The sequence below is a fragment of the Notechis scutatus genome, chromosome 6, assembly GCF_049901735.1.
Source record: "Notechis scutatus isolate UNSWTSFEM ecotype Mainland chromosome 6, rNotScu1.2, whole genome shotgun sequence".
Lineage (NCBI taxonomy): Eukaryota > Metazoa > Chordata > Lepidosauria > Squamata > Elapidae > Notechis > Notechis scutatus.
The window spans coordinates 9,179,157-9,205,995 of record NC_142014.1 but is presented as its reverse complement, the minus strand read 5'-3'; the positions used below and the strand labels follow the sequence as shown (position 1 = coordinate 9,205,995).

Here is a 26,839-nt window from a genome sequence, read left to right as displayed (position 1 = left end):
ATCACCGTGACCTGATCAGGGTTGCTTCTTTATTGTTGCCTTCCTATTTACAAGAATCTCAGCAGACTGAGTATATTTCCTTGGAAACAGCCAGATAAAGGCTTCAGGAATTGTCATGGGGCTAGGGGGGTGGAGTCTGGACTCCTGTCACTTCATTCCCTGGACTCCAACCTTGCCAGTGTTTTCTATTCCTCCCTCCACTCTCATTGGAGAACCCACCACACCTCTGTGTGTATCTTTTTCTGCTGGTGATTCGTTATAATTAGAGTAACAGACTTTTTCAGCGTATGGACAACCATATCATTTTGTTCCTTGTGCTATCTTTAGAGCAGGGGTGTCAAATCAAGGCCCGGGGGCTGGATCTGGGCCACAGGGTACTTAGATCTGGTCCATGGGGGTCTCCCTGGAAACAGCAAAGGACTGGCTCACGGTGCTTCTGCCAGCAAAAACGGGCCCCCGAGCTCCGTTTTCGCTGGCAGAGGGTTGTAGGAGGCTGTGGCAGCTGTAAACGGAGCTTGGGAGTCCGTTTTTCGCTGGCAGAGCGCTCGGGCAACCACAGGCACCCCTGAGACGAGTGACATTGAGCTGGCCACCCCCATCCTGGCCACCCCAACCCACCCCCTTGAGATCAAACACAACCCTGATGCACCCCTCGATGAAATCAATTTTGACATCCCTGCTTTTAGAGCAATCATCTTCCCTTCCCTTTTTCTTTACTCACGATTAAATAGATATCAGCTCTTCATGTTTGGTAATTCAGGTTGTTCCATTCCCCCATCAAACAATACCTTCTAGACTTGTGAAGTGGACTTTCTTTGGCCAGAACCCAATAAACTCTGTATATTTCCAGGTTGCTTGATTCCAGTGAAACAGCCTTCCATAAGCAACAGAATCATCATCATTTTAGAAAATTTAGAAAAAGCCTCCTTATCAGAATTGCTCGGGGAGTTCCTTCAACCTCTTGAAAATCGTGGCTTGGATAACCTCTACACTGTAAAAAAAGGTATAAAATACATTATTTCCTTTGGATTGGTTGTAATCAGGAACTGAAGAGAAAAGAAACATTAAAAGAATAGGATTCTATTTATTTCTGTCTTCTTCCTAGAGTGATTTTTCACTCATTGAATTGATTTATATTTGGATTGTGATTCTTTATACCAAACTTATATTTTAAAATTATTTCAGCCAATGGAGTGTCACATGCATATTACTTCCACGAGAATTGTTTCCTTATGGGGACCCTTGCAAAATCTCGGCTTCAGGGCTCTGACTTGATGGTTCAGCAACATTTCCTCTGGGTTCAGCTAAGATGGGATGGAGAACCAATCCATGGCCTTCTGCGGAAATTCTTGCGAAGGAAGGTTTTAAGCAAGGTGGGAATCTGACACGTTTTAAGTTTGAGACAGTTGCTCACAACCAAATATATTTCGTGTGATGATTAAAGTCAGCCTCACTTTATGTCAAGTTGATGCAAATAAAAAAATAAACTTTTTTATGGATAAATTTTAGGAGTCATCACTATCCACAGCTGGTAATCCAGAGGCAGACTGGTACACCATGCTTTTATCATTTTTGAATAACATAGCTGCAGACTAATATCAGATTATGGTTCATCAGTGAGGTTGTCAAGCTATGTTAAGCTGACACTTACTGTATTATTGAATTGTTTCCAATGAAGTTCTTGCTGCTTTTAAAAACAATTCCATGCTAGCTTATTTTTTATCCTGATTCCTAGTCAAACCACAGAATAAAAGATTGTCTTTGGGCACGTTACTCAAAACCTACTGCGGTGCAGTATGGGTTTTTGTTTTTTGCAATAGGAGAGAGTATGTGTAGTTCAGAGTTGAACCTCCACAGTAGTTTTTTTGCTGTGACTGCAGACTTTTTGCTAATAAGGAGAGTTCCAATCCTCAAGTCTAGCCAAGTGAGAGATGGCACATCATCTTCTCTTCAAAGTGTAGTCATAAATATTGCTACTTAATGGAGAGAGTGGGAATGCCAATTCCTAGTGCTCTTCGATCTGCACTATTGATCAGACGTGTTCCTCAAAAGAAGCCTTGTCTGGTTTACAGCGATTAAGAAGGACATTAATACATGGCAACCCCAAGATTGTTCCTTCATTGCAACTGAAAAGTTACTCATCAGTTTGTGATTTGCTATTTTAAAAGAGAAGCTAAGCTGACTGGGATTAGAACACATACATTTTCCACTTTCGAATGTTCAGAGCCCACATATTATTACAATAATCACTACAATAGCCTGTATAAAGTAGGCTCAATATGAGTCATTGCAATAATTCGCAGTTTGAGACTGAAGCTGAAATTTCCTGGTTCTCAATTCAGTTTCTGGCAGAATGTGGAGGGAAAAAAAAAATCTTAATGTAAATTTTAAGATTTAAAAATGTCGGAGCATCACAATGCTCGCTTCAAATATGGGACAAGGAGAGCAGTGCTACGGTAGTTTCATGGTCTTGTAGTTGATCCTAAGCCAAAAACAAGCCAGTTTGTTCTTCACTTTCCCCAGTTTGATTAACCACAATCCTCCAACCTTTCTTTCTTTCTTTTTTGTCCTTGTACTCCTTTAACAGACTATTCATGAAATAGATGGGGGAGGAGAATTGCAGTAGAGCTGTGTGCCAGCAATGGAAAAGGGGTACCTTTCTTCTTCATACTCAGATAATTGAACAAGGGATAAAGGATAACTAAAGAGGAGATAAGAGTTTTCTTGGATAAACCCCCAACTTTTGAGTCAGAAAATGCAGACCAAAATAGATGTTTTCCAAAACTAGCATAGTCAATGGCATTCCAGGAATGTCTAGGTAGAGGAGCTAGAAGAATCTCTAAATGCTATTCATATATTTCTTTTTACAGGACAGGTAGCTGTATTCTGTAATAAATTTACAGCCATACCCAAAGCCTTTATAAATCTGTAAGATATTTAGCCCCAATAGGAGCCTTAAGCGCTCTGGGAATATCAAGATTTTAGGTGCAGTTTAACTTAAATCTGCAATATTACCTTATAATATATTACCTTAACTGAATACTTACATCAACTTCTTCTTCCACATTTTGGACTTTGTTTCTATCTCTATTACACCTCTGAAGTACTCTTGATTTTGTACAAATGTCATCATTAAGATGAGCCAAATCAGACATGTATATGCATGTGCCCATCACGGCAGCAGATCCACAAGGCAGCACCATTCAAAACTGAATGAATAATTTTATGTTGTTAACAGCATTTGGCTGATAGCATGTGAAAATGTGTGTTTCTGACAGCTTATTAACAGTGTTACAGATTTAAGAGGATGTTTGTTTTGTAGGAGACATAAGATTATTTACCCTAAAAGTAATAGTGCTTTTATGTACAAGCTAATCAAATTACACTTAAATTATTATAGGGAGATGCCACCAGAAGGTGCAGAGGAAGAAATTTAATTCTTTATTGATAATCATGGATTGGCTCATGCAAAACTGAGATCTAAGCTGCAGAATTCTATTTATTGAGCTTTTATATCTTTCACATTGATTTGCCTTTATCACTATAAAAATATGCCTTAGCAGGACTGTTTGAGGGAAGCTTTGATTAATGGTGCATGGTAACTGTCTTCCATTGGTGGTACTCTCAAGAACACTAATAGGAGTAGCATCAATCACTATGAGAAATTTAGAAACGCCTAGAGGTTAGGAAGGCCAATGTCAGTAGCTTAGAGTGCTAGAAACCTGGTAGTTGACCCTTGCTGACATGCTAAAGCTGGTCCTACTTCTCAGTGCCAATTCATATATCCTTGGAGAAGGATATTTGGAGAAGGCCTTCAGAAAGCAATGGTCTAGAATTTTTTTGTTAGTGATACTTACAAGTTCACATTTCTTCTTAGAAAAAAATGCTATGGACTTGTATACTTTTAAAAATTGAGAATTCTCAACAATTGAGCCAAATGTAGTATATTCCACAATGGCATATACATAAGTAGCTCCATTCCCCCCTTATACTGAGTCAATCCCACCTTCTTAATTAAAAGGCTGGATTCCCTGCCTCATTTTGCATTAAACCATATCTATCATATCTGAAAGTTGCTCTCATCCCCATTTGGGCTAACTCTGCACCAAGCTCATTTGTGATCTGAGCCAATAAATGTACAACTCAACATGTGAATGTCTGAGAATTTTCTACATCATTAAATTAACTATTTTTCCTAACAACATTGTAATGGTGTGAATAGACAAAAGAGTCATTGGGAAAAAATGTTTCTCTCCCACGTGCCTTTTATTTTTGCACAAATCATGATGTACATCCATCACTTGCCCCGAGATCATCTCTGTAAGATGGTTTACTTTAAACAGCACATTCTGCAAGTGATCATTTGTGTAATATTATAATCCTCTTGTGACTGCGTGTCAGTTGCGGAAAATCTGTGTAGCAAACATTTCTGTAAATGATTCCGTGGGAATTTAGCACAATAGTTTCATATGATATTGACAAGGGTGTGTTTCTTAGACTGTGCTGTTTCTGGATCCAGTCCAGTGGGATGGAAACTCCCACTGAAATGCGTAAGAATCTGTCTTTGCAAATATTTTGCTCGTTCTCACAGAGCTTGTCCAGTTCTTCCTTTATTATCATTGGCAGAACCAACAACACATCATTTCAGCTATATACATATAAATGCAGATAGACCTTGCTAAACCATTTGAAACTGCTCGAAGTTACGATGACACTGAATGAATGGTAGTTAAGGCCAGTCTTCAAAGTTATAGTCACATAATCAAAACTCAAAGCACTTGGTAGCCTGCCCATATTTACAGTGGCAATGTGTGCTGCAAATTCTTCCACCTGTCTTTGTCCCCCATCTCTGCCTTTTTGACCAGAATGCACTCTACTCTATATCTGCCAACACTTGCTGCTCTAAGTTGAACTTTGCTATCTTCCACTGCTGATGAGGCACACCCAGCTGAGGCAGCTGCTGGCCCTTTGCAAGGCAACTTCAAAGGTGTTTGGTCTCTGATGCCCGTTTCACCCAGTTAAAGAATGCAGACATAAGAGTATTAGTAGTATATCGATTGTGAGTCCAGTTACCATTACCTAAGGACTTCCATTTTGAGAACATACCGATACAAATGGCAGAAGGAGAGCTGTATTACTCTACAGTAGCCAAAAATCAGAAGACGTCTGATAACAACTTTATCGAGTAATACATTCCAAAAAAATTCTAGCTGCCCAGGGTAGCCCCACAGCGAGATAGGTGGCAAAGAATGGAGTGGAGTGGAATGGAGAGGAGAGAGGAGTGGAGTAGAAAGGAGAGAGGACTGAAGAGGAGAGTGGAGTGGAGTAGAGTAGAGTAGAGTAAACTAGAGTAGGTTTCTGTGAACTACAACTCATTTATTCAGAGGGAGCGAGGGGAGAAGGAAGGTATTGTCTAATATTCATTCATCAAGTAAAAACACTCATTGCAGTTTACAGCAATACAACTGTTCAGATAATTAATCCATGGTAAACATAATTAGAAATCAAAGCTAATAACAGTAGAAGTAACACAACAAAAATACAAGGATGAACAAGATTGAATTTTTTTTTTAAATTAGCAAAATTAATTATTCATGAAATAAATAGTTTGAAAGAAAGAATTTCTGAAACATTAAGGAGGATTATGTTACCTTTGGTTGCAAAGTAGAATTGAGAAACAGTACCTTATGTTTGAGTTTTAAAGTCTGTGTCATATTTTTCTGCATTGGGGGGGGCAGGGCAAGAGCAAATCATTTAGAGTCATTTTTCTTTGGGATAAATACAGTATTTGTAACACACTTAAAGGAAGATGTTTATACTGGTAATCACAACTTGAAGCTAATGATCAAACAGTAAATTCCCACATGTTAACCTGCTCCCAAAATCTGTTTTTAAAAATTGTTATTTCCTGTGATTTGCAATGTACAACTCTGGAAATTGCTTACTTTCTTTAAACATGAGAGTATCATTAAAAAGTAATCATTTGTTCTGTTCTATGCAGTTCAGGGGACAAATGCCACCTCCCTGTGATCCTGTATGCAAGATGGTTGAGTGGATTCTTACAGTGTGGGATCAACTGAACTCATGCTTGTCACGGCTTGGTGCACCCGAAGCTCTTGTTGGGCCTAGCCATTTTCTTTCTTGTCCGGTGATGCCTGGTCACAGTCATGTAACAGTAAAGTAGGTCTTTTATATAATTCTTATTAATGCCATCCCATCCTTTAAATATATTTCCATCTCCAGTATGTTCCAGCCCTCCAATTAATCACTCTTTGCCCAATCATTAACCTGGTTAATATATAACTTTTGCACAGGTAGAAATATTTGGTAATAGTCAATGTTGAAGAACCATCTTAGGCATATTCCCTGAAATATAAATCCCATAGAACTGGGCATTCCTATTCTACAAGGAGAATTCATTGGGACTTATATCTACTAAGTGCATACAAAGTACCAAATTCTGTTCTGTTCTGTTGCCACCCTATGTATTCACTTACCAGACAATAAGCACAGATTCACTCTTTCTACTCACTCCATCACAACTATGGGCTACTTACTGCTTCCTGAGTGCGCAAAAGGATGTCCCTTACTCATTCCCAGTCATTGCCAATAGATTATTTGCCAAAGTTTTGCAAAAATGCTGCTTCATTCCTTTCAATCTAGTGACATCTCCAACTCAGATTAGCTGCCCATTCCCCTCTCCCTTTGCTTCTATTGACTGGTTCCTGCCCTGTGAAGCCAAGGCATCCTGGGCTGCCTGCCGTGTTTCCCGCTGATCAGGAGCTGCCATTTTTAAACTCTCTTTTGTTTGAGTCAACAATAAGCTCTGAAGTCAATGAACTTTCCTCACTCTTTTCCTACCTCCCTAAAAATAATGATTGCATTCAACCTACCCATTTCCTTCCTTCCTTCCTTCCTTCTTTTTTCCCTGGGGGATAGATGTCAACTCTACAACCTCGATTTCTTTGAGGGTTGTCTCACAGGCGCTTGGGTCTGGCTTGGCTGACATTTTGGTGGGTCCTGGGGTCATTTTCTAGCCTGCTGCCCCTCCTTCCCGCCCTAGAAGCAACCTCTGGAGTGTCACTGAGGGCACTGGGTACCCATCTGTACTTTTGAGGTTTCCTTCTTCTCCAGGAAGGATTTTCGCCATCCCTTCCATGGGCGATGCTTGTTTGGGGCAAGGTCCATTTCTACTTCCTCAGCCAGGACATACCAGCAGGTGTTGTAGACTTCATAGACTATCCCATCTTTGAAACAGTGATCAGAATGTCTTGTGGCCGGTTGTTGAGCCTGCAGCAGGCCAGGTCACGGAAGTCCTGTGTGTACTCAAGCCATGCTCCTCCAGCCCTGACCAATGGTTCTGATGCGGTCCTTGACTTTACAGGCAGTGAAGGGGGTCCTCGAAATGTTTATGCAATGTTGCCATGAAGCTGTTGAAGTTTCTCAGCTCCAAGGCCTCATCCTTATGAAGGGTGACCATCCACCTCTTTGCAGTCCCTTCCAGGGCGATGGTGACACATCTTCCCTTGCCGGCTTCCATAGCTATTTCAGGATAATATTCTTGCATATAGGTCCAAACCTGGGCCAGGAAGAACCACAATTTCTGAAGGTTTTCTTCATCAAAGAGCGGTGAGGGTCTTTTCCTTGCGGACATTAGTCTTATAGGAGGGCCACACTAGTCTGCCCCACCCAGATGCTAGGGCTGCAGAAGCTGCTGCTGATGCAGATCCAGTTCCACCCGTTGCATGCTGAGGTGAATATGGCCACACCATCAGTCACTGAGGCTGGATGCAGCTGATCGTCAGACTGGGCGGCTCGGGCAAGAGCTTCGTGCATCTTGAAGTTCTCGAAAGGCCCCCGCATAAATTTCCATAGACTTGTCCAGAAAGTCACCAACAATCAAGAGTGGATCAAAAATCAACTAACTAACTAACTGATATTTGTCACTAAATATTATTAAAGTATATTCATCAGCAAGATATATTTTTAAGGGTATCATTTAGTATACATTGACACGATGTGTAAAAGATAAGGAAATTTAAGCTAAGGAAAGATGAGGTGATGAGGTGAGACCAGAAGAGACAAGAGGAGATGAGATGAGGTGGAGAAAAAGGGAACCCCCCAAAATATAAAGACCTTTTAAAAAACTTTTATCGTTGATGAATATATATTTATTAGTTTTTGAGGTTTGTGCAAATGTAGATATAGGGTCTTTAAACAAAATTCAGCAAACCACAAATCTTAGCTTTCTATTAGAGAGTTTTTTAAAACCTTTGAGGCAAAGTTCAGTATCTGTGATCCCAGAGCTAAATCTATCTAATAAATCTAATAATCCAGAAACCATCTAATACCTGCTGCTGAATTTTATCATTTACCGTATTTATCGGCGTATAACACGCACAGGCGTATAACACGCATCTTCATTTTAAGAGGAAATTTCAGGAAAAAAATTAAATTTCTAAATAAAAACTTTGAAGCAAAATAAGGGTAGCTCAGAACTTTTTTTTTATTAATATTATTACCACTTATAAGGTAAATCAGTGGTCCCCAACCTTTTTGTACCAGGGACCGGTTTCAAGCAGAAAATTTTTGCAAGGACCGGGGGAAGAGAAGAGAAGGAGGCTTCGCTCTCTCGCTGCTCCACCATCCAAGGAAGAAACTGCTTCAAAGAAGCGGGGCTTTTCCTGTCGCCGCAGCTATTCCGAAGCGCCCGTTTCACCCCCACTCCCACCACAGCGCGCTTCAATCCACAGTGTCCCATTCTGCCTGCCTGCCTGCCTGCCTTAGTTTCTGGTTGTTTGGGAGCAGCTTCGGCTGAGAATAATAACTATTCGCCTCTTTTACTCAGCCGAAGCTGTTCCGATTCAACCATTAACGAAGGCAGGCAGGCAGGCAGAACGAAGCAGCTGCGGGCGGGCGGGCGGGCGGGCGGACGGGGTGGGGTGGGGAGAAACGGGCGCTTCAGGGAAGCTGCGGCGACAGGAAAAGCCCCCGCTTCTTTGAAGCAGTTTCTTCCTGTGCTGGTGGAGGAGCGAGAGAGCGACTGAGAGAGCTGACCCAGAGAGAAGGACAGGCTTCGGTTGCTTCCTCCCTCCCCTTCTTTCATTTGTGTCCTTGATCCCCGATCCCAGCAGCATTCACCGAAGGCTTCTTAACATATATCGGCGTATAACACGCATACATCATTTGCCCCCTATTTTCAGGGGGAAAAAAAGTGCGTGTTATACGCCGATAAATACGGTATTTGTACCCCAACGTGTTTATTCTTACAAACAATCCCAAAATATTAAGTTCATTATAACAGTTTATGATTTTTAAAACGTTTAATAACCTTAAGTAAAATGTTATTGATTACCATTACTTCTATGCTGTTTCCATCACATGACTCTAAGCAGCTTACAATGCAGTTACAATACATCAAAATTATTAGACATATTAAAATATTGACTAAGGTTGAAAAAAAAAAACCAAAAACCTAGGATCACTGTGCCTGACTGGATCAAATGGGTAGGGCTGAGATAAGCTTAACTAAATTTCTGAGAGAACAGATGTTTCTTAAGCTGTTACTTTTTAATATTCTCAAAGGGAAAGAAAAAAATACTAGGAAGTAATCATGCTGAAATGTTTAATTACGTTAAATCAAATTCTAGGTTTTTGCCTGACCTTGTTCATCAGAGATGAGTTCTGGTCCTTTGCTCCAAAGTGTTGGGCACTCCTGCCTTCCCATTAGTAAGATGGATAGTAGTAATAGTGAGAAGGTCCTGCTTATTTTGGGCCATCCATCACTCATATTTAACACTGCTTTTAAGACTTCCCAATAGTTTAAATAGCTGAACTGTCTAGCACCCAACCACCGGGCCACGGACCGGTACCGGTCCGTGGATCACTTTGTACCGGGCCGCAAAGAAAATAAAAATAAAAAAAATGGCGGCTTTCTTTGCCTTCGGTGAATGCTGCTGGGATCAGGGATCAAGGACACAAAGGAGAGAAGGGAGGGAGGAAGCAACCAAAGCCTGTCCTACTCTCTGGCTCAGTGGCTTCGGTTTCCTCCCGCCTCGTTCCTCTCTCAGTCGATCTCTCGCTCCTCCACCAGCCCAGGAAGAAACTGCTTCAAAGAAGCCAGCAGGGTGGCTTTTCCTGTCAGCGCAGCTTCCCCAGCGCCCGTTCACCCCACCCCGCCGCCAATCAATCCAGGTTCAATCCAGTGCTCCGTTCTGCCTGCCTGCCTGCCTTCGTTTCTGGTTGTTTCGGAGCAGCTTCGGCTGAGAATAATAACTATTCGCCTCTTTTACTCAGCCAAAGCTGCTCCGAAACAACCAGAAACGAAGGCAGGCAGGCAGGCAGGCAGAATGGAGCACTGGATTGAACCTGGATGATTGGCGACCGGGTGGGGTGAACGGGCGCTCGGAGGAGCTGCGGCGACAGGAAAAGCCACCCTGCCGGCTTCTTTGAAGCAGTTTCTTCCTGGGCTGGTGGAGGAGCAGAGAGCGACTGAGAGAGGAACGAGGCAGACACCTGAGGGATGAGGCTGAGGGAGGGAGGGAGACACCTGAGGGATGGGGCTGAGGGAGGCAGGGCCGAGAGGCGGGCTTCTCAGCCGTCCTGCAGGGACTTGTCCTGAGCCGCGGAGACAGCCGTGGGCCGCCGCCGCCCAGCGCTCAGTTTTGAAGGTGCTCTCAGCCCGGCGCAGTTCCTGAATCTGCAGCTGAAACCCTCCGTTTTAAATGTCCCAATAGAAGAGAATATCTGTCGCTCAGGGTTGCAATGAGGAGGCATTGGCGCTTCCCTGAACTTGGTGGTTTGCTGGCAGACGTTTTATTACCCGACTAGGTAACAACATCAGATGTTACTAGTCAGGTAATGAAACCTCTTCAAGCAAAACACCAAACTCGACTCCTCTCCCCCCTCCCCCGGTCCTTGAAAAAGTGTTTCTGCGTGAAACTGGTCCCTGGTACAAAAAGGTTGGGGACCCCTGGTCTAGCATATAGCTGGCTGTTATCCGAACCCTCTCTGTCAGCCTCAATTGTCAGCCTTTACATTTGGGATAAGGATGGATCTTTTGGGAAATTTTGGTCCAAAGATTGCTGATATACTGTGCTTGGATTTTCATAGGAAAAAATAGTCTATCTTTTCCATGGGAGGGGGAAAATGTGTGTGTGTGTGTGTGTGTGTTGAACGCACTGAAGAACAACAAAATGTGGGTGACGATATTAAAGATATATTCCTATTTCCTTACTGCCATACTGCTTCTTAAGTTCTAATACACCAATGCTTCTCTTTTTGGCTTTAATTCAGATTTTTTTTCAATTTATAAGCTGGTCATAAGGAATATTTTGAAACACAGCCAAAAAGAGCTTTCTTACAGGGATGGTTAATGTAATCATTTGCCTCTATCTGTCAGAAGAAGGCCTATAGTATTGTTAAGACTAGTAAATCTATCACAGCACAAGCTTTCAGCAGTGCACTTCGTTAAACGTAAAATATTTTGGTCCAAGGTATTATAAATATTTTAGTCCAAGCTGTTATAATGATCCACAAGCTTAGTTATGAAATAGGGAATTATAAACTCTGAGGTTAGAGGGAAATTAAATGCAGGAAGTACAGTTTTCAGTTTAACTCTTCTCTTTAATTTGTCCTATTCGTGAATTAAATATGAAGAAAGAAGAAAGAAGAAATGGAAATGAGGTAGGGAAGGCAGATTTGTTCAAATTCAACCTACAGAACAAACTTAGTACCTCTCCCTAATTTTAAATGAAATCCTTTGATAAGGACATCCTTTGATGTCCCTCTTCCCTCTTCCCCCCATTCCCCAAAAAAGGGGGAGAACTCACATTCCTAAGAAATCCCAAATGCAAGAGCTGGCCAGCATTAGTAGGAAAGTGTGAACCATAACAAGAGGTATCTTTACTGGTATTTAAGCAATGAAAAGCTTTTGACTTTATTAAAACTTTGACTGATACTTTCATTCTAGATCCGGGCTGTCAAAGTCCCGACCCGCTGGCTGGATGCATCACGCACTGGCCACGCCCATGTCTGGTTTAGCAAAGGGAGGGGAAGTCTGATATGTCACATGACACCGCTGTGACAACATGAGTTTGACATCCCTGTTCTAGATCTTCAGGAGGTTATAACCGACCTACCTTTCTAGTTTTGAAAGTTATTTTTAAATATTTCCTTATTTTTTTTAAAATAATTCCCAAAAGAGAAACAAGACGAATGTTTTGTTTGTATTAGAATATATTAACTTGTTTAGATGGCAATTCTGACACTGATAAATGATTAACCTTTATCATGGTTCAGGTTGAAACTTCCTCTCTTTTATTTGGGAGTAATCTCTTGTTCTAAAGACCGTTATTTTCATCTTCTTTGATCTCTGCTTTCTCATACTTTTCTACCTGCTGCATATGCTGAAATCTTCCGGGACAAATCTTTGTTTTTCCAGTCTGTTCTGAGTAGATCTCATCTCCTTCCCATATATTCATATCTACAAATTTATGCCATAAGCTTAATCATAGTATGGTATAATGATTATTATAATATACCAGTGACACTATACTAGCATTAATGTGCTGGTACCTGTGTTTCCACGAAAGTAAGGCTGGGTCTTATTTTCGGGAAAACACGGGCACCAGCACATTAATGCTAGACCAGGTCTTATTTTCTTTTGGTCCCCAAAATAAGCACTGTGTCTTATTTTCAAGGGGTGTCTTATTTTTTTCCCATGTATGGTGGCACAGTCCTGCTTGCTTGCAGTGGAGCAAGAGGCTATGTGGTGTGCCAGTGCCTCTGCTGCGAGGCGGGTGGTGGTGGTGGAGCTGCCCCATGCACCCTGCACTGGCTTACCTACAGCCAGGCCACCCATGCCCCAATACCCGCCTCACCTTGTGGCGGCGGTTTCAGCAGCCCCATCCAGCAGGATGCTGTGTCGCCGCCAGCCCTCTTCTTCTGCGTGCTTACAGCTGCAATGGTGAGGAGGCTGAGTGACAATGCTGGTGCTGTGGTCATGAGGCGAAGTGAAAAGAGCTGCACTGGCTTACCTCAGGGGCCCTCACAGCCAGGCCATCCACACCGCGACACCGGCCTCAACTTTGTAGCCAGGGCACCAGCACACTGCTCGGCCTCCTGCTCTGTCGTGGCTGCGAGCAAGAAGAACAAGTGGGATGGCAGCCACGTGGGCTCCTGCTGCGCATGGCAGCTGGTGCTGCTGCTATGAAGCAAGTGCGGATGGCCTGGCGCGGGGGTCCTGAGGTAAGCCAGTGCGGGAGGCGGGGGGGCAGCTTCTCCACCACCTCACCTCGCCTCATGGCCACAGCACCCTGACCAGATGGAATGTCCGGCTGTGTAGGCTTTTAAGTAGGGCTTATTTTGGGGGTAGGGCTTTTGGGGGGGGGTATAGTGGAATAATAAACATGGGAGGACCCAAATAAAGATTCTATCTTCACCATCGAAATTCTCTGATTTACCTTGACCAATTATTCTTTTTTTTTTAACCTGCCTCCCTATTTCACCCATGAATTATTACAGGAGGGAAAAAAAGAATGGAGTACTGTGTGTGTAGCCACATGAACTATTGAATAAAAGCATCCAATCAGGGTCAGTCACATGGACCAGAGGTTTAGTATTCAGAGCTTTAGGACTCGTGCTGGAGCCCGTTCTCAGGCAACTTTCGATGGAGAGAAGGGTCCCCTGAGGATGGATTCCAACATGAGACCGAAAGCTCAGAAGACTAAACCTCTAGTCCTGGTGACAAACCCAGATTGGATCCTGCAATATTATCCTGGGACACGTGTACAGGCAGTCCTCGATGGATGGCCACCAATTTAATGTTCTTAAGTTTTGCCTCATTTTACAACATTTCTTGCCACAGTTGTTAAGTGGAATCATTGCAATTAAATTAGCAACTTGGTTGTTAAGCGAATCTGACTTTTCCATGGACTTTGCTTATCAGAAAGGTTGCAAAAGGTGACATGACCCCAGGACACATGCCAGGCGAATTTTGACCCTGGGGGGTGCTGCAACAGTTGTTAATGTGAAAAACTTTGTCCAAGGCCATTGTAACTTTGAATGGTCACTAAATGAACTGCTGTAAGCCAAGGACTACCTGTATTTGCCTTCATTCATTCTGAATAAAAGTCGGACTATAATTCAATTTTTTTTAAAAAAAAAATATTCCTTTTCTATAATCCATTGGTTTTACAGTCAGTGCCTTTTTGTGCCAATTAAATGTCAGAGTTCCCTCCCGCCTCAACAGCTTTGGACAACTAATTTTTTAATAGTTTGAAGAAAATCAGTGCTTTGAGTCAGGTAGTATTTTGATGCTGATTTATAAGCCCAAACTGAGACTAAAATTTTGTCAAAATTATGCTGCTTCTTTGAGTACTTTTTTTTTTTTTTTTAGTGAATATCACTCTTGTTGGGAAGAGTAACAAAATAGACATGCTACCACATTGAATGGACTACTGTAGATAAAACCATTTGTAATTTGAATAGCAGACTGGTAGTTAGATCTGTGTTGGGCCTACCCTTTCCTTTATATTTGCATCAGTGTATGGAGATGATAGTTTATCTCTTCACCCTATTTCTTTTTTCCTTCTGCTTCAAGGTGGATGTCAAAATTGTGGAATGCCATTATTGCTCCCCGAGTTCAAGAAGCAATTCTTTCCAGAGCTTCTCTGAAAAGATCATCCACATCTGGACAAATGGCGATCAAAAAATGTCCAAGCCAAGGGCAGCAGGCAGTAGTGAAAGCTGCACTCAGCATCTTGTTAAATAAAGCAGTTCTGCATGGATGCCCTCTTCCCAGATCAGGTAAGCTGTGGTCGATGTGTAAGTCTCTGGAACATTTACTTTTGCTGTTGTGATCTTTTAGTTTTCTTTGTATAAGCTTTTTTTTTGTTAATTCTTGGGATCATGAGCTTAGAGTGAAAGTAAGGTCAGAATGAAACTCAGTGGGAAAAAAATATTCTTTTAAACAAAAGATTTAATACCTTGACAAACTGCACTGCACTTCCTTAATACTTTGGCAACCACATTGGACCACTGTATTGTCACCCGCTTCTTTCATTTCCATCATTACAGAAATGGAGCTGTACCTTGCAGATTTTAAAGGAGGAAACTTTCCTTTCTCTATGGTATCAAACTACAAGAATTGCCCCAAGAAAAAAGGAGAAAATGTTGCTTGGAGAAAAGCAAACACAAGTCCACGTAAGAAGTCACTCCACTCATCAGCCCAGTCCTGGAGTAAGCCAGAGGGAGGTGCAGAAGGTAAAACACTGGTGGAAATTGGGAAGCAACAGGGATGATTTATTTGGACACTTGAAAACCCTTTATTGGCATTTTAAAAAAAAAAACCAGTCAAGGGCTTTCATTTTTTTACCTTTTTTTATCAACTGTGTTTAAATCCATTAAGCAATTTTGGAATATAAATTTTCATACTTGTCCAGGAACAGTTGCAAGATGGAAAAAAAGATGGACTTACGGTCCTTTCTCTCCCATAGGTATTAAATCAAATAATATATTGAAGGAAAATGGGAATAAGGTGTCTTCCTTAGAAAAAAAGTAAGTTCTGTGTTTGCATGTGATGTCTGGCCCTTTCTCAAGGAGATTTCAGATTACAACTTTGTAGCCATCAAATAAATCAATACATCATACTTGTCACCTAGTATATGTGTCTCCATTATTGCACAGAAATTATAGCAGTCAATACATCTTACACAATTTTAATATGATGGCTGGATTTTGTAATGAAAACCATGTTCTCTAGGCCTTTTACAAATACAAAAATGTTTCTAATATTGCCAAAATATTGCAAAACATTAAAAACAAATCAGTGAAAGAAATGAGGAGATTTTACTGTGAATATCATATTGGATGGTATTCCAATATGATATTCAGCTTGGCCTGGTCTAGGATTATCACATTTCCTCAATTGAAACTATGTCTTAATCTCTCTATGTGTTGTGAAATTAAAGAATTTTCGTCCTGTCTTCTGCTTGCCAGTTGGTGTTCATGGATGCGTTCTGCCAGTCTTCTGCCAGTTTGTCCTACGTAGTGGTTGTTGCAGTCCTTACATTATACGTTGCAGATAACTCCTGTTGTTTGTTCTTGGGTTGTTGGGTCGTCTGGTGTGCTTAGGATGTTTTGAAGGGCTTTAGTTGGCTACACTGATTCCATGTGTTGTAATAGTCTATTTGTGGTTTCTGAAATATTCTTGATGTGTGGCAGTGTAATTCTTTTTAGGGTTTGTGTTGGTTGTGCTGTATTGGGTTGAGTGGTCAAGTCGCTTTTTGATAAAGTTGCGTGGATATCCATTTTGCTGGAAAGTGTCGTATAGATGCTCCATTTCCTTTTTCTGATGTTCTCATTTGAATAAAATCCTTACACAGCTTCTCTTGCAGAAGGTTGGATTGTTGCTTTGGTAGTGGAGCACCTGGTTAGCATGGATTTTTCTGTAGACTTGCATTTCTAGTTTGCCATTGTGGTTTCTGCTGATCAGGATGTCCAGGAAGGGTAGCAAGTTGTTGTTTTCTTCTTCCCTAGTAGATAGTTTTAGATATGAACAAAGTATGTGAAAACCTTTTTTCCCCAAAATATTCCATTTGGATTGATAATTAGCTATTGTATATTTCATTTCTGTCTGAAAGAAATCTCTATTTATACACTATACATATTTTTGTAAAGTCCTTGGTGTTCTCTGAGTTTCATTGTTTGCTTTCAGACATTTCATTACCTGAGTTGATAACAGTGTGTGATTTGCTGTCTGGCACTCAGTAGCACTGATGATATTACCTAGCTGAGTAATGAAATGTTTGCAAGCGAACAATCAAGCTAAGACAGCACCAAGGAGCTACACATATTATCTTCAAATGGTACGCTTTATTTTAAAACCTGTTTAGAAAAAAACGAGTTGAAATACTTTCAGCCAACTAAAAATAGACTTAGATTGAATTTTTTATTGCATGAATCTAATTATCTTGCCCTGCTTCCATGTATACTTTCTCTATTAAACTGTAAGAGATAAACAACATTTTCTTAACTCCTTCTTACAGATTGTCATCTGCTATGTTTTTCAACATAATTTTGTTTTTCTTTCCAAGGTCTCCCAGAGATGATCCATTAAATGTGTTAAACCTGGAACAGAGATTGACTATTGGTTCAGATGATGAAGTGGACTTTCTGCAAGAACTTCAGAGTATTTGTTTAAGCAAATCGGAATCTGACATCAGTAAAGTATGTATTATTCTTTTCCACAAATAGTAGTCAGCTCTACATTACTCTATATTCTATTTTCTTTTCCTTGTATTTTCTCTAACCCCTGCAAAAATTTCCAAGCTTTCTTATGTATTTTTTCCTTTGATTCTTACAGTTACACTGTGTACCCTGTGCTGTATACTTTGGCCTGCCTTCCTCTTACCATCTGCTGTGGAAGTTCTTTTCAAAGTATCTCACATACAATATGTGTTAATCCACAATCACCATTCCCTGTTATGTTGCCTCATAGAAGTCTTGACTAGCACTGAGTATATATATTTGGCGTGTTCAGTTAAAAATGTTTGTTCCTATGTAGCTAGTATTCTTTTCTGGTACTGCCTTTTCAGTTACTTTATGACTATTCGGTTTGTTTTAATTGAATTTTAGGACTATATGTAAGGTGACCAACCGTCCTCCTTTAGGGAGGACAGTCCTCCTTTTGTAAGTTCTGCCCTCTCTTGAAAAGTGTCCTTCTACATGTCCTCCTTTTTGATATTTGAAGACTAATCTCTAAATCTCCATATTTGGCCGATGCCGATCCGTTGTATGTGATGTGACATATTTGTATTTGACATGACGATTCGTCAAAACTTGGTACAATGCAGAGAGACGCGACTATGTGCTCCACAAAGGAGAATTGTTTTGAGAGAGTGTGCCGCGCGCAAGAGTGCACCGCACGCAAGAGTGTGCTGCACACAAGAGTGCGCCATGCGCAAGTGGCTTTTTTTTTTTCCTTCAATTTATTTGTGTCCTCCTTTTCATTGTAAAAAAGTTGGTCACCTTACTATATGACCATTTTTTATTTCACCTTCATACCTTTGAATGGAGAGCTGATAGAGTTTTCATTATCATCAGGATTATTAGATCAAATTCAGCCTGTCCAAAAATGTATTTCTCATCTTTCATCTTCCTTTTTTTCTCTTCATATATTTTGAGTATTCATAAACTTTGCCCTCTTCCATTTTAGACACAGCTTTGATTTCTGTCTCTCATTTTGCCTTTTTTGCAGAGATTACTGGATTCATTCCACTCCCATGCCAACTATAATCAACATTGGCCTGTGGAGGGAAACACAAAATTGACATCTAGCTGATATTCTACCCCTTGTTCTTCTTTTCCTAGCCTTAATTTTCACCCCGAGTAAATCAACAGTTTAAATCAAGAGCTAATTTGGTGTAGTGTTAAAGTATCAGGCTAGAAATGAGGAAATTGTGAGTTCTAGGGTCACCCTAGGAGCACAGAGCCAGCTGGGTGACCTTGAGCCAGTACCTCCCTCTTAGCCCCCAGAAGGAAGCACGGTAAACCACTTAGGAAATTGTACCAGGAAAACTAAGGTGTCCAGGCGGTTGCCAAGAATCAACCAGACTACAAAGCATGCGCGCGCGCACACACACACACACACACACACAAATAAATACACAAACAAAACCAGACAATATAGCCCTTTCTTGTGGGAGGAAGAAGAAGAGGCAATAGCAAAGCAATGCATCTTCACTATCAACAATCCTGAAAACTGGGTGGTAGAGTAAGGTGGAAGTACTTACCTGTGAGAAATTGCCTGTCCCCAAAACGTCTTTGTATTATTTCCTCTGGAGCACCAATTGAGCAAAACTAATTACCTCCCTAAGTTAATTGACTCTGCATGCAAAGACCATTGAAAGTCCATTGAGGGCATTGTGGAGACGTGTAAAGGCAATACTGATTTTGATCAGCAGCACTTTTGCATCTGGAAAGGTCTTGACTCTTTCATTTTAGTCAGGTCATTTCTCTGTTTTGTCCTTTTCAAAAAAGAAGAGTGATTTATGCTTTTGTGACTGCCCCCCTACACACACACCCCCAGCTGTAGCTTTCTCTTTGTTTCCATTGTATGGCCTTAGCATGCTACCCTATATGCAGAGCTCTGCCAAAATAAGCCAATTCTTCTGTTATTGAGATGGCACCTGTCCTTTAATCAGCTTATTATTTTTTAATCGGCTTATTATTTTTTTCTGTCTCGGATCTAGCAGAATATACCTCCCTAGGGTCTTTTTTCTTCTCCACTCCACCATCTACCACTCTCCAAAAGTCTTTTTCCCCCTTTTTTTTTCAAGCGTGTGTCTCCTCCTCAGTGGTTCAGATTTCATTTTGTATTGTATAAATTAACTCATGCTCAGACAGACGTCATAATACAGAAAGTCTTAAACATTGAAATAGTGATGACAACCACAGATTTTACATTGGTTTAAGAATGTGTTTAGAAAATTGCATTTGTCATATGGGGAATTGGGGAAGCCCCTATGTGCATCTCTTCTGGGTTTAGATTTCATATATATTGTATAAATTAATTCACCTGCAGAGAGATACAACAACGGGGAGACTCCAAATTTCACCAACAAAATTCTTGTGAGGTCTTGCTGCTCCCTGATCTTGGTGGTTTTCTTGCAGACATTTCTTTATCAAACTAGATAATTTCATTAGTGCTAGAAAGTTTTCTTGTAGATGTCATGGATTTATTTGTCTGAAGCTAAAAGTTGCAAGGCAAAATCTGAATCCCAAACTTTCTCACCCAATGTTTGCAAGACTTTACTGAATAAATATAGCAATTTAAAAAAGAAAGATTGGCTTATGGACGTTCTTTAAACATTACATTTTAAATTAATAGAACATTGAATGCGTATTTATTAAAGACTAGGAATACCTTTGGTAATTCAAGAAAAAAATGTATAAATCTTTCATGCAGTGATGTATTTTAATACAGTATCTCTAAGAGTATATGGTTGTTAAGGCTTTATATTGTTAGAAATTCCAATGTAAGACCGACCCTCCCCTCTTCTTGACTTATCCATTTTTCACAGATAATAGATTCAGAGGAAGAGTTGCTTCTGACAATCAGCTCTCCTCAGAAGGATCCAGTATTTTCAGCAAACATCAGGAATACAAACATCACATCACAGCAGGTACATAAGAAGCTGCAGGGCACGTGATAGAAATTTGCAGTGCTTGTTCAGCTCTTTACATTTGAAAAAAGTAGGACAGTTCTGAGCTTAACTGAACCTATGTTATGGGTATATTATTGGGTGTTGGATGTATGTAAGATGTTTTCTGTCAAGGAGACCAGAAAAAGCATTTTAAAAAGAACATCCTCTGAAGAAAAGAGTTGAGCAGCTCAGCCTTTTGAGGAGAACGTTGGGTTTTGGCCATTGAAATACACCGGTGTCATGCAGTGAGTTTTCCAGATGGCTGCAATTGTCATGGAAACCAAGAAGACGTAAAGGAAGTGACTGCCTGAAATAGAACCGAGGAGGGAGGCTGATAGAAGATGTGGAGTTATTGAAGAGCTTCTCTGTTTCCCGCTCTGTCCCCCGCACCTTCCTCCCCAGGAAAAGAAGGAAGGAGGAGGCAAACAGAGAATCCAGCTTAGAAACATTTGCAAAAAAAAGAAAAAGGCGGAGGCCTTTATGAGATTCTGGTTTTAGGCAAACAGGAGACCCAGAGGAAATTGAGGAGAGAAAGGTTGCAATGAAAAAAAAGCAGGCAGTGTGCAGAAATGTTTGTCAGTGGCTGAACTGGTAGTTGAATTCTGGAATTTTGCATTATTGATTTGTTTAAAATTCACATAGCTTATAAATGGCTTCAGCCACAAACACCTCTAAGCAGCATGTACAGTACTCCCATGCAATGATAGAATGAAAAAATAGAGTAATAGACAACCTCTTGGCTCATCATTTCTGAGATATTTATTGACCAGATTCCTCAATGTTTTCAACAATGGCAACACTTCTAATGTACTTGAAAAGAAGTGTCCAAGGATGTCAGATCCCTGTATCTGTCATTTCTTCAGTGGAAGAAGAAAAGGGGGGGAGGCTGATAAAGAAATCCTTTCTTGATGTAACCTGAATATATTTAATATTATATCGAATTTGTATAACCAACACATGATACAATGGCCGGAACCTATCACCTCTGAGAGGCACAGCCAGGGGATGAGAAGACCATAAAAATTCCACAGTGAGACGTGTCCTGGGAACTTTTGGAAAAGTTCGTTCTGAAAAGAGGGTGGGTGGAAATTAGGTATGCCCTGGGAAACTGTGAAAAAGATCCTTTCTACAAAAGGGATGGGGGGGAATTAACATACTGGCTTTTGTTTCACTAAATACGCATCGAGATAAGGGGAGGGGTTCTAAACTCACTTATCTATCCCTGTATGCCTGAGAGACCTTAGTTACTGCTTTGAACTCCTACATGAATTGTCTCATCTCAACAAAGGATTCCTTTTGAGACGTTTGGTTTTCAGAAGTTAATTCTTGTTAATTGAATGGGAAAAAAGTTCTGTAGCCTGACACAATGACTGCAAGCAGGGCCTTCTGATGCAGGATGGTCATAACTGGTGGGAGTTATGCAAAGGCCATGGTGGTACCTGCTCAAATCATATCGGTGAGTTCAGAAGAAATGTGCTGATCTGGCTGGAGACATTTTATGGAACTTTTGACAGAATTGCCTGCTGTCATTTTAAAAAATATCTCCCACCACTTAAACTGAAGAAACTCGCATACAAAAAACATTCCATTGGGACAGCAACAATAATCCAGTCACTGCTACTTACTGTAAGAAAATACAATATTTCTATTCATTTGGAGGGGAAAGGATGCTCCCAATGCAAAATCTAAAAGTTTTCTTACCCAAATAATATGAGATTAATACATTTTCATATTTAATTTACAGATGTCATAATAACGAGATGACAAGTGTATAATTTTTGGATGCATTTAATTATTACTGCAGTAGTGCTTCTGCTTCTGTTACTTGCATCTACTGTAGATAAATATTAGTCACAATGACTTACTTGTTTAAAAAGAAACAAAATGTGTCTGAATCGTGTCCAGAATTGTGCTCTGATGCAAAGAAATTTTAGCAGCATTTAGCACCTTTTAGCTTTTGCTTGTGAAGGTCGTGCATTTATTAGCGGGTTTCTTTTTGCTGCTGGCAAAAGAGAGAGAGAGAAAAAAAAAAACTGTCACCCTTCAAAGTTATCTAATATACTTTACTTCCCTCCATATACAGTCTTTTTTAATCGATAACTTCGTGTGAATTCAGGCTGCTCAATCACAGACTGATGTGCTTTCTTTGCTGTTGTTTGGGCAATTGCATATGATGCTAATAAAACCTTATTCTATTTGCAGGATGAGAATCCTGAGGTCTGTCCTCTCAGCAGCAGCCAATCTGTGGAATGCAGCAACCATAAATCCAAAATGGAGTCTTCTTTCAAGAGCGGCAGCATTTCAAGACTGAAATCTTTTCTTCCTGTGCCCAGAAATAAAGTCAGCCAGTTTTCTCAGAACATTAAACGCAGCAGCAGCAGCAGCAGCAATACAAGGCAAACAGAGGCAATCTGTGACTAGAAAGAAGAAATTTGGAACACGCACACACACACACACACAAAAAGCAAATAAAGGTTCATTTCCTTTTCTGTCTTCCCTAATGAGTTATCTTGGAAAACAAAATTCATCTACAGGTGTAAATAATTTTTTAATATAATTTTCCCAGTTCTAATATACCCGTGGGACCACAGTTTTACTTTTATGCCAACATGCTGTTTATAATGAAAATATTATCCTGTATTATACTGATTGATCTTTAGAAGTAAATGGTGATAGCTTCATACATGCTTTTTTTAAAAAAAATCTGAAAATGCTTTTTCTGCTTAGTTATAATTAAGAGATCACCATAGAAAGTGTGTGTATAATAAAATTTTAAATAAATATATTGGGTCTGATCCAGAGATACCTGTATATACAAGAACTAGTACTCTGTGGAATGCCTCAGTGAATGCAGATAACTAGTTTGAAACAAAAAGGCTGTCTATCAATATTCCATTGTTAGTGCAGCCAGTTGTAAATATGCATCATTTTACATATTCTGAGATTAATATGCAGGTTCATATTGCTAGTCTTTATTGGATTTCCATGTAGTAGGGTCTAATGTAGGATTTCTCTGCATGGAAAGCTGAGCAGTTCAATCTGCTTCTTTCCCCTTCTCCCCCATATGAGAACCCGCAAAGTGTTTCTCACCAATAAAGTCTATTCTGTGTAACATCCCAACCGCCTACCGAATGGGATCACTTCCTTAGGACAATAAAGTTTTATCTAGTTATATACTGAATTCCGGTGTTTCATACTCTTTGGGTTGCACAATTCTGTACAGAAGTGGCTTAAAGTTAATATATATGGCAAGGCAAAAAACAAAAGCAAAAACCACCAGGTTCACTTTCTGAAAAGTTGAGTGGCATGTGGCAATAATCGGAAGAACTGGGACTACAGGTCAGTTATACCACATTAAATATTCCGGTTTACCTGTATTATTGGATAGTTTCATGTGTGTTTGTTGTTTGGATTCTGTGTCCTTTTTCGTTAAAAGCAAAAATCCTACAGCCATCCTTAAGGGTGTAAAGTCTGATTAGTGGTCTGATAATTGGGGTGGGGTGTGGAAGGGTTAGAGAGAAATCTCCCTTAAACTCGCCTCTATTTATATCATTCCCTATAATTATAGCAATAGCGCTTAGACTTATATATCGCTTCAGAGTCCATTACAGCCCTCTCTAAGCGGTTTACAGAGACAGCCTATTGCCCCCCAACAATCTAGGTCCTCATTTTATCCACCTTGGAAGGATGGAAGGCTGAGTCAACCCGGGGCCTGGTGGGATTTGAACTGCCAAACTCTAGGCAACTGGCTGCAGAAGTAGCTTGCAGTCCTGCAGTCTAACCACTGCGCCACAGAGGCTCCTGTGTTATCATTATTATACTTATGATAGAAAGTTCCTCCTATTTCACCAATATTGACCTGCCAGGAATTTATGCTATTTTACCCAGAAAATTTTCTTCCTTGTTAGCAATACAGCTACATACAATCGATAATCAAGAAAGAAAGAAGCTGCAATAACTTGGGAAAGGAAAAAAAAATTACCTCTTTCTTACATGTTGTCTGAAAAGACATTTCACCCTGGGGAAAACTTCTGTCTCCTATACTGCATTCTTTTCCCAGAGTGTAACTTTTCAGTATTCATGGTGGACCCTCCTGTTCCTTCTTCCTGGGATATCTTTATGAAAGACACAAATGCCTTAAAAAAAAAAAAAAAAGGTTCTCTGTTACCTGAAAAATTGCTAGGTACTGACTGACAACATTCTAAAGCTATTCAACCCAGTATCTTTGCAAGAGCATTTGTAAAAGTCAAGCAGTTAAAAGTTAAATAATCTGGTATTTCACCTATCATGCCAATAAAACCTTTTGTACTGCAGTTTCTGCAATACCTTTGTTTCTGTGTTATGTGTGTTTGCGTAGTTAGTTTTTTTTTTTTCTGTCTCCGTGTGCTAAAGCTGGAATTGGACACTAACTTTAATTTTTGAAGGCTTACTGCTTTCTTATTTTCAAGCAGAATGAAACAACCTTATACCTCACAGGCTTCAGGGGAAGGTTAATTAGGGTTGAAAGTAAGTGAGACTTGGACTATTTTGGAAGGACGCTCAAGATAAAACCAGTCTTGACTTCCAATAAACACTGAGTTTTCCTCCTTCCACAAACACATATTTTCATGCACACTTGGTAGTCAAATGCATTCTTGGGGACAATTGGCACATAGAGACAAAGGAGGATAATTCTATAATCCTTACATTAAGAAGATAGAAATATAGCAGAATTGCTACAATACAGAATGAATGAAATGGTTCTTCCCCTAGTGCGGATCCATTGTTTGGAAGAAAATTCTTAAACAATTTTGTCAACAACATGGACTAACTTCTAAAGTTCCATGTGTGCTTGAAGGTATTTTCCTGCTATACTTTTTATACCTTGGTTCTCCAGAGTTATGCATTTCAGATAATTTCTAATAAACAAACGTTTGTTTCCAAAAGCATTTACTATTAATATGATTTGGCTCAGTGCGTTGAAAGTTGCTTTTGGGTAGTTCATATAATCTATGTTTTTTTTTAAAGAATTAAGCTATTTAATAGGTTCCTTAAGCAAAAACAATCTGCATGAAAGACTTTGTCAGTCATCCAAGTCATGGTCAAAGAATGCAAATGACCAGCTGTCTGCAAGGAGTATAAATCCTTCCATTCTCCACTCTCCAGTCAGAGCTAAAGAAGCTTCTTGGATGAGAAGCGAAACATCTTCAAAGACAAACTAGAAAGTCCAATTGCCTCTTGAAAAAACACCTTTGGGACAATAAGTAGTAGATGAAATGAAAAAATAGTTAAACCTGACATATTAATGACATGGAAATGGCTGCTGTCATACAGTCAAGATTTTAATAGCTATTTGTCCTAATGCATCCACTTTTCATTTAAATCCCTATGAAAAAGAGAAACGTTTCTCTGTATTCCAGCCTGAAATTCAATCCGGTCATTTTCTTGAGTTCATCGTATCAGTGATTAAAAACGTAACAAGTCATTTTTTTTGTAACTTCTGCACTATTATAACCTTAGGGGAACTTAGCCATTAAATTACTGCTACTTGTCAACAATCCCTACCAGTTTAAAAGTATTCAGGCTGTCACACTTCCAAGATCATGTGCTTCTAGAACAGGGGTGGGCAAACTTTTTGGCTCGGGGGCCGCATTGACTTTTAAAATTTGACAGACGGGCCAGGTCAGCACAAGATTTTTTGGGAATCGCCCCCCCTCTTCCCCCCCCTTCTCCTCCTTCCCCTCCCCTCGGAGGCCCTCTGAGTCAGGAGTTGCTACCGCCGGCGCGGCTCCGCGCGACTCCAGTCCGCGTTGCCTCGGGAAGGGAAAGGCAAAAGGAAGAGCCGCGGCAGTGCTTTGCAACGGGAGCAGCAGCACCGGAGGCTCAGGCTCAGCGGCTCCTGGTTTTGCCTTTTCCTTCCCAAGGCAACACAGGACTGGAGCCGCATGGAGCTGCGCCGGCGGTAGCAACTCCTGACAGCCCCAGCCGGACACCTGAGCGGAGCCCGGGCGAAACTGCCTCTTGCTGCTGCCGGAGCACCGCCGGGTCACCTCCTCCAAGCAGCCTGCCCGCCCACCGGGCTTCCCCTCTGCCGCGTGGCTCGGGGCCAGGCGCAAGCGCCCGCGAGTTAAAAGGAAGCCGAAAGTTGCTGGGAAGTTGCTCGGGTGCTGGGAGCAGGCTTTTAAAGTGCCACCCGAGCAGGACTGCCGAGCCGGGAAATGGGGCACCAAGGCAGGGCAAAGCTCCACCAGCAGCGGCCTAGCTTTAGGTGGCTCCAAGCAGCCCGCCCCGCCCACCGGGTGGAACCCTTCCCACTCCTCGGCGGGAAGACACTCCAGCCTGCAAGCTTTGCCTTTGCAAAGTTTAAGCCTGGAAGCCCCGGAAAAAAAGGGGGGATCGGCGGGGACTCACCTTCGGAGAGGTCGCACTCGAAGGTGATTTCGAACTCCCAGCCGAGGCCTTTGCAAATTTCTTTTCTTTCCTACCCCTAGATTGCTCTGCACTGTTTTGCAGCTTTGGGGGCCACGCAGCACAGGGCAATTACGCCACGCCCAGCGATTTTTTTTCAGGGGCGGGCCGGATTGGACAGACCAATGGCAGCAATTTTTTTTCAGGGGCGGGCCGCATTGGACAGACCAACGGGCCGGATGTGG

The 26,839-nt window shown here is 41.0% G+C and overlaps 1 protein-coding gene across 3 annotated transcripts in view; it reads left to right on the top strand.

Annotated features, from left to right (window-relative positions):
- Nucleotides 1-24,530, top strand: part of CTTNBP2 (cortactin binding protein 2) — a 114,015-nt gene extending 89,485 nt beyond the window's left edge. The window contains exons 15-23 of one of the 3 annotated variants that reach the window (XM_087969318.1): nt 851-1,003; nt 1,186-1,373; nt 6,002-6,180; nt 14,603-14,808; nt 15,079-15,264; nt 15,498-15,558; nt 17,097-17,229; nt 20,085-20,186; nt 22,410-24,530. In XM_087969318.1, coding sequence (XP_087825444.1) covers nt 851-1,003; nt 1,186-1,373; nt 6,002-6,180; nt 14,603-14,808; nt 15,079-15,264; nt 15,498-15,558; nt 17,097-17,229; nt 20,085-20,186; nt 22,410-22,628 — 1,427 coding nt within the window. In that variant the 3' untranslated portion in view covers nt 22,629-24,530. Of the gene's footprint in view, nt 1-850; nt 1,004-1,185; nt 1,374-6,001; nt 6,181-14,602; nt 14,809-15,078; nt 15,265-15,497; nt 15,559-17,096; nt 17,230-17,365; nt 17,577-20,084; nt 20,187-22,409 lie in introns of those variants that run through there. The other 2 variants (XR_015750264.1, XM_087969319.1) reach the window with 2 other exon arrangements.
- Nucleotides 24,531-26,839: the final 2,309 nt, after the last annotated feature.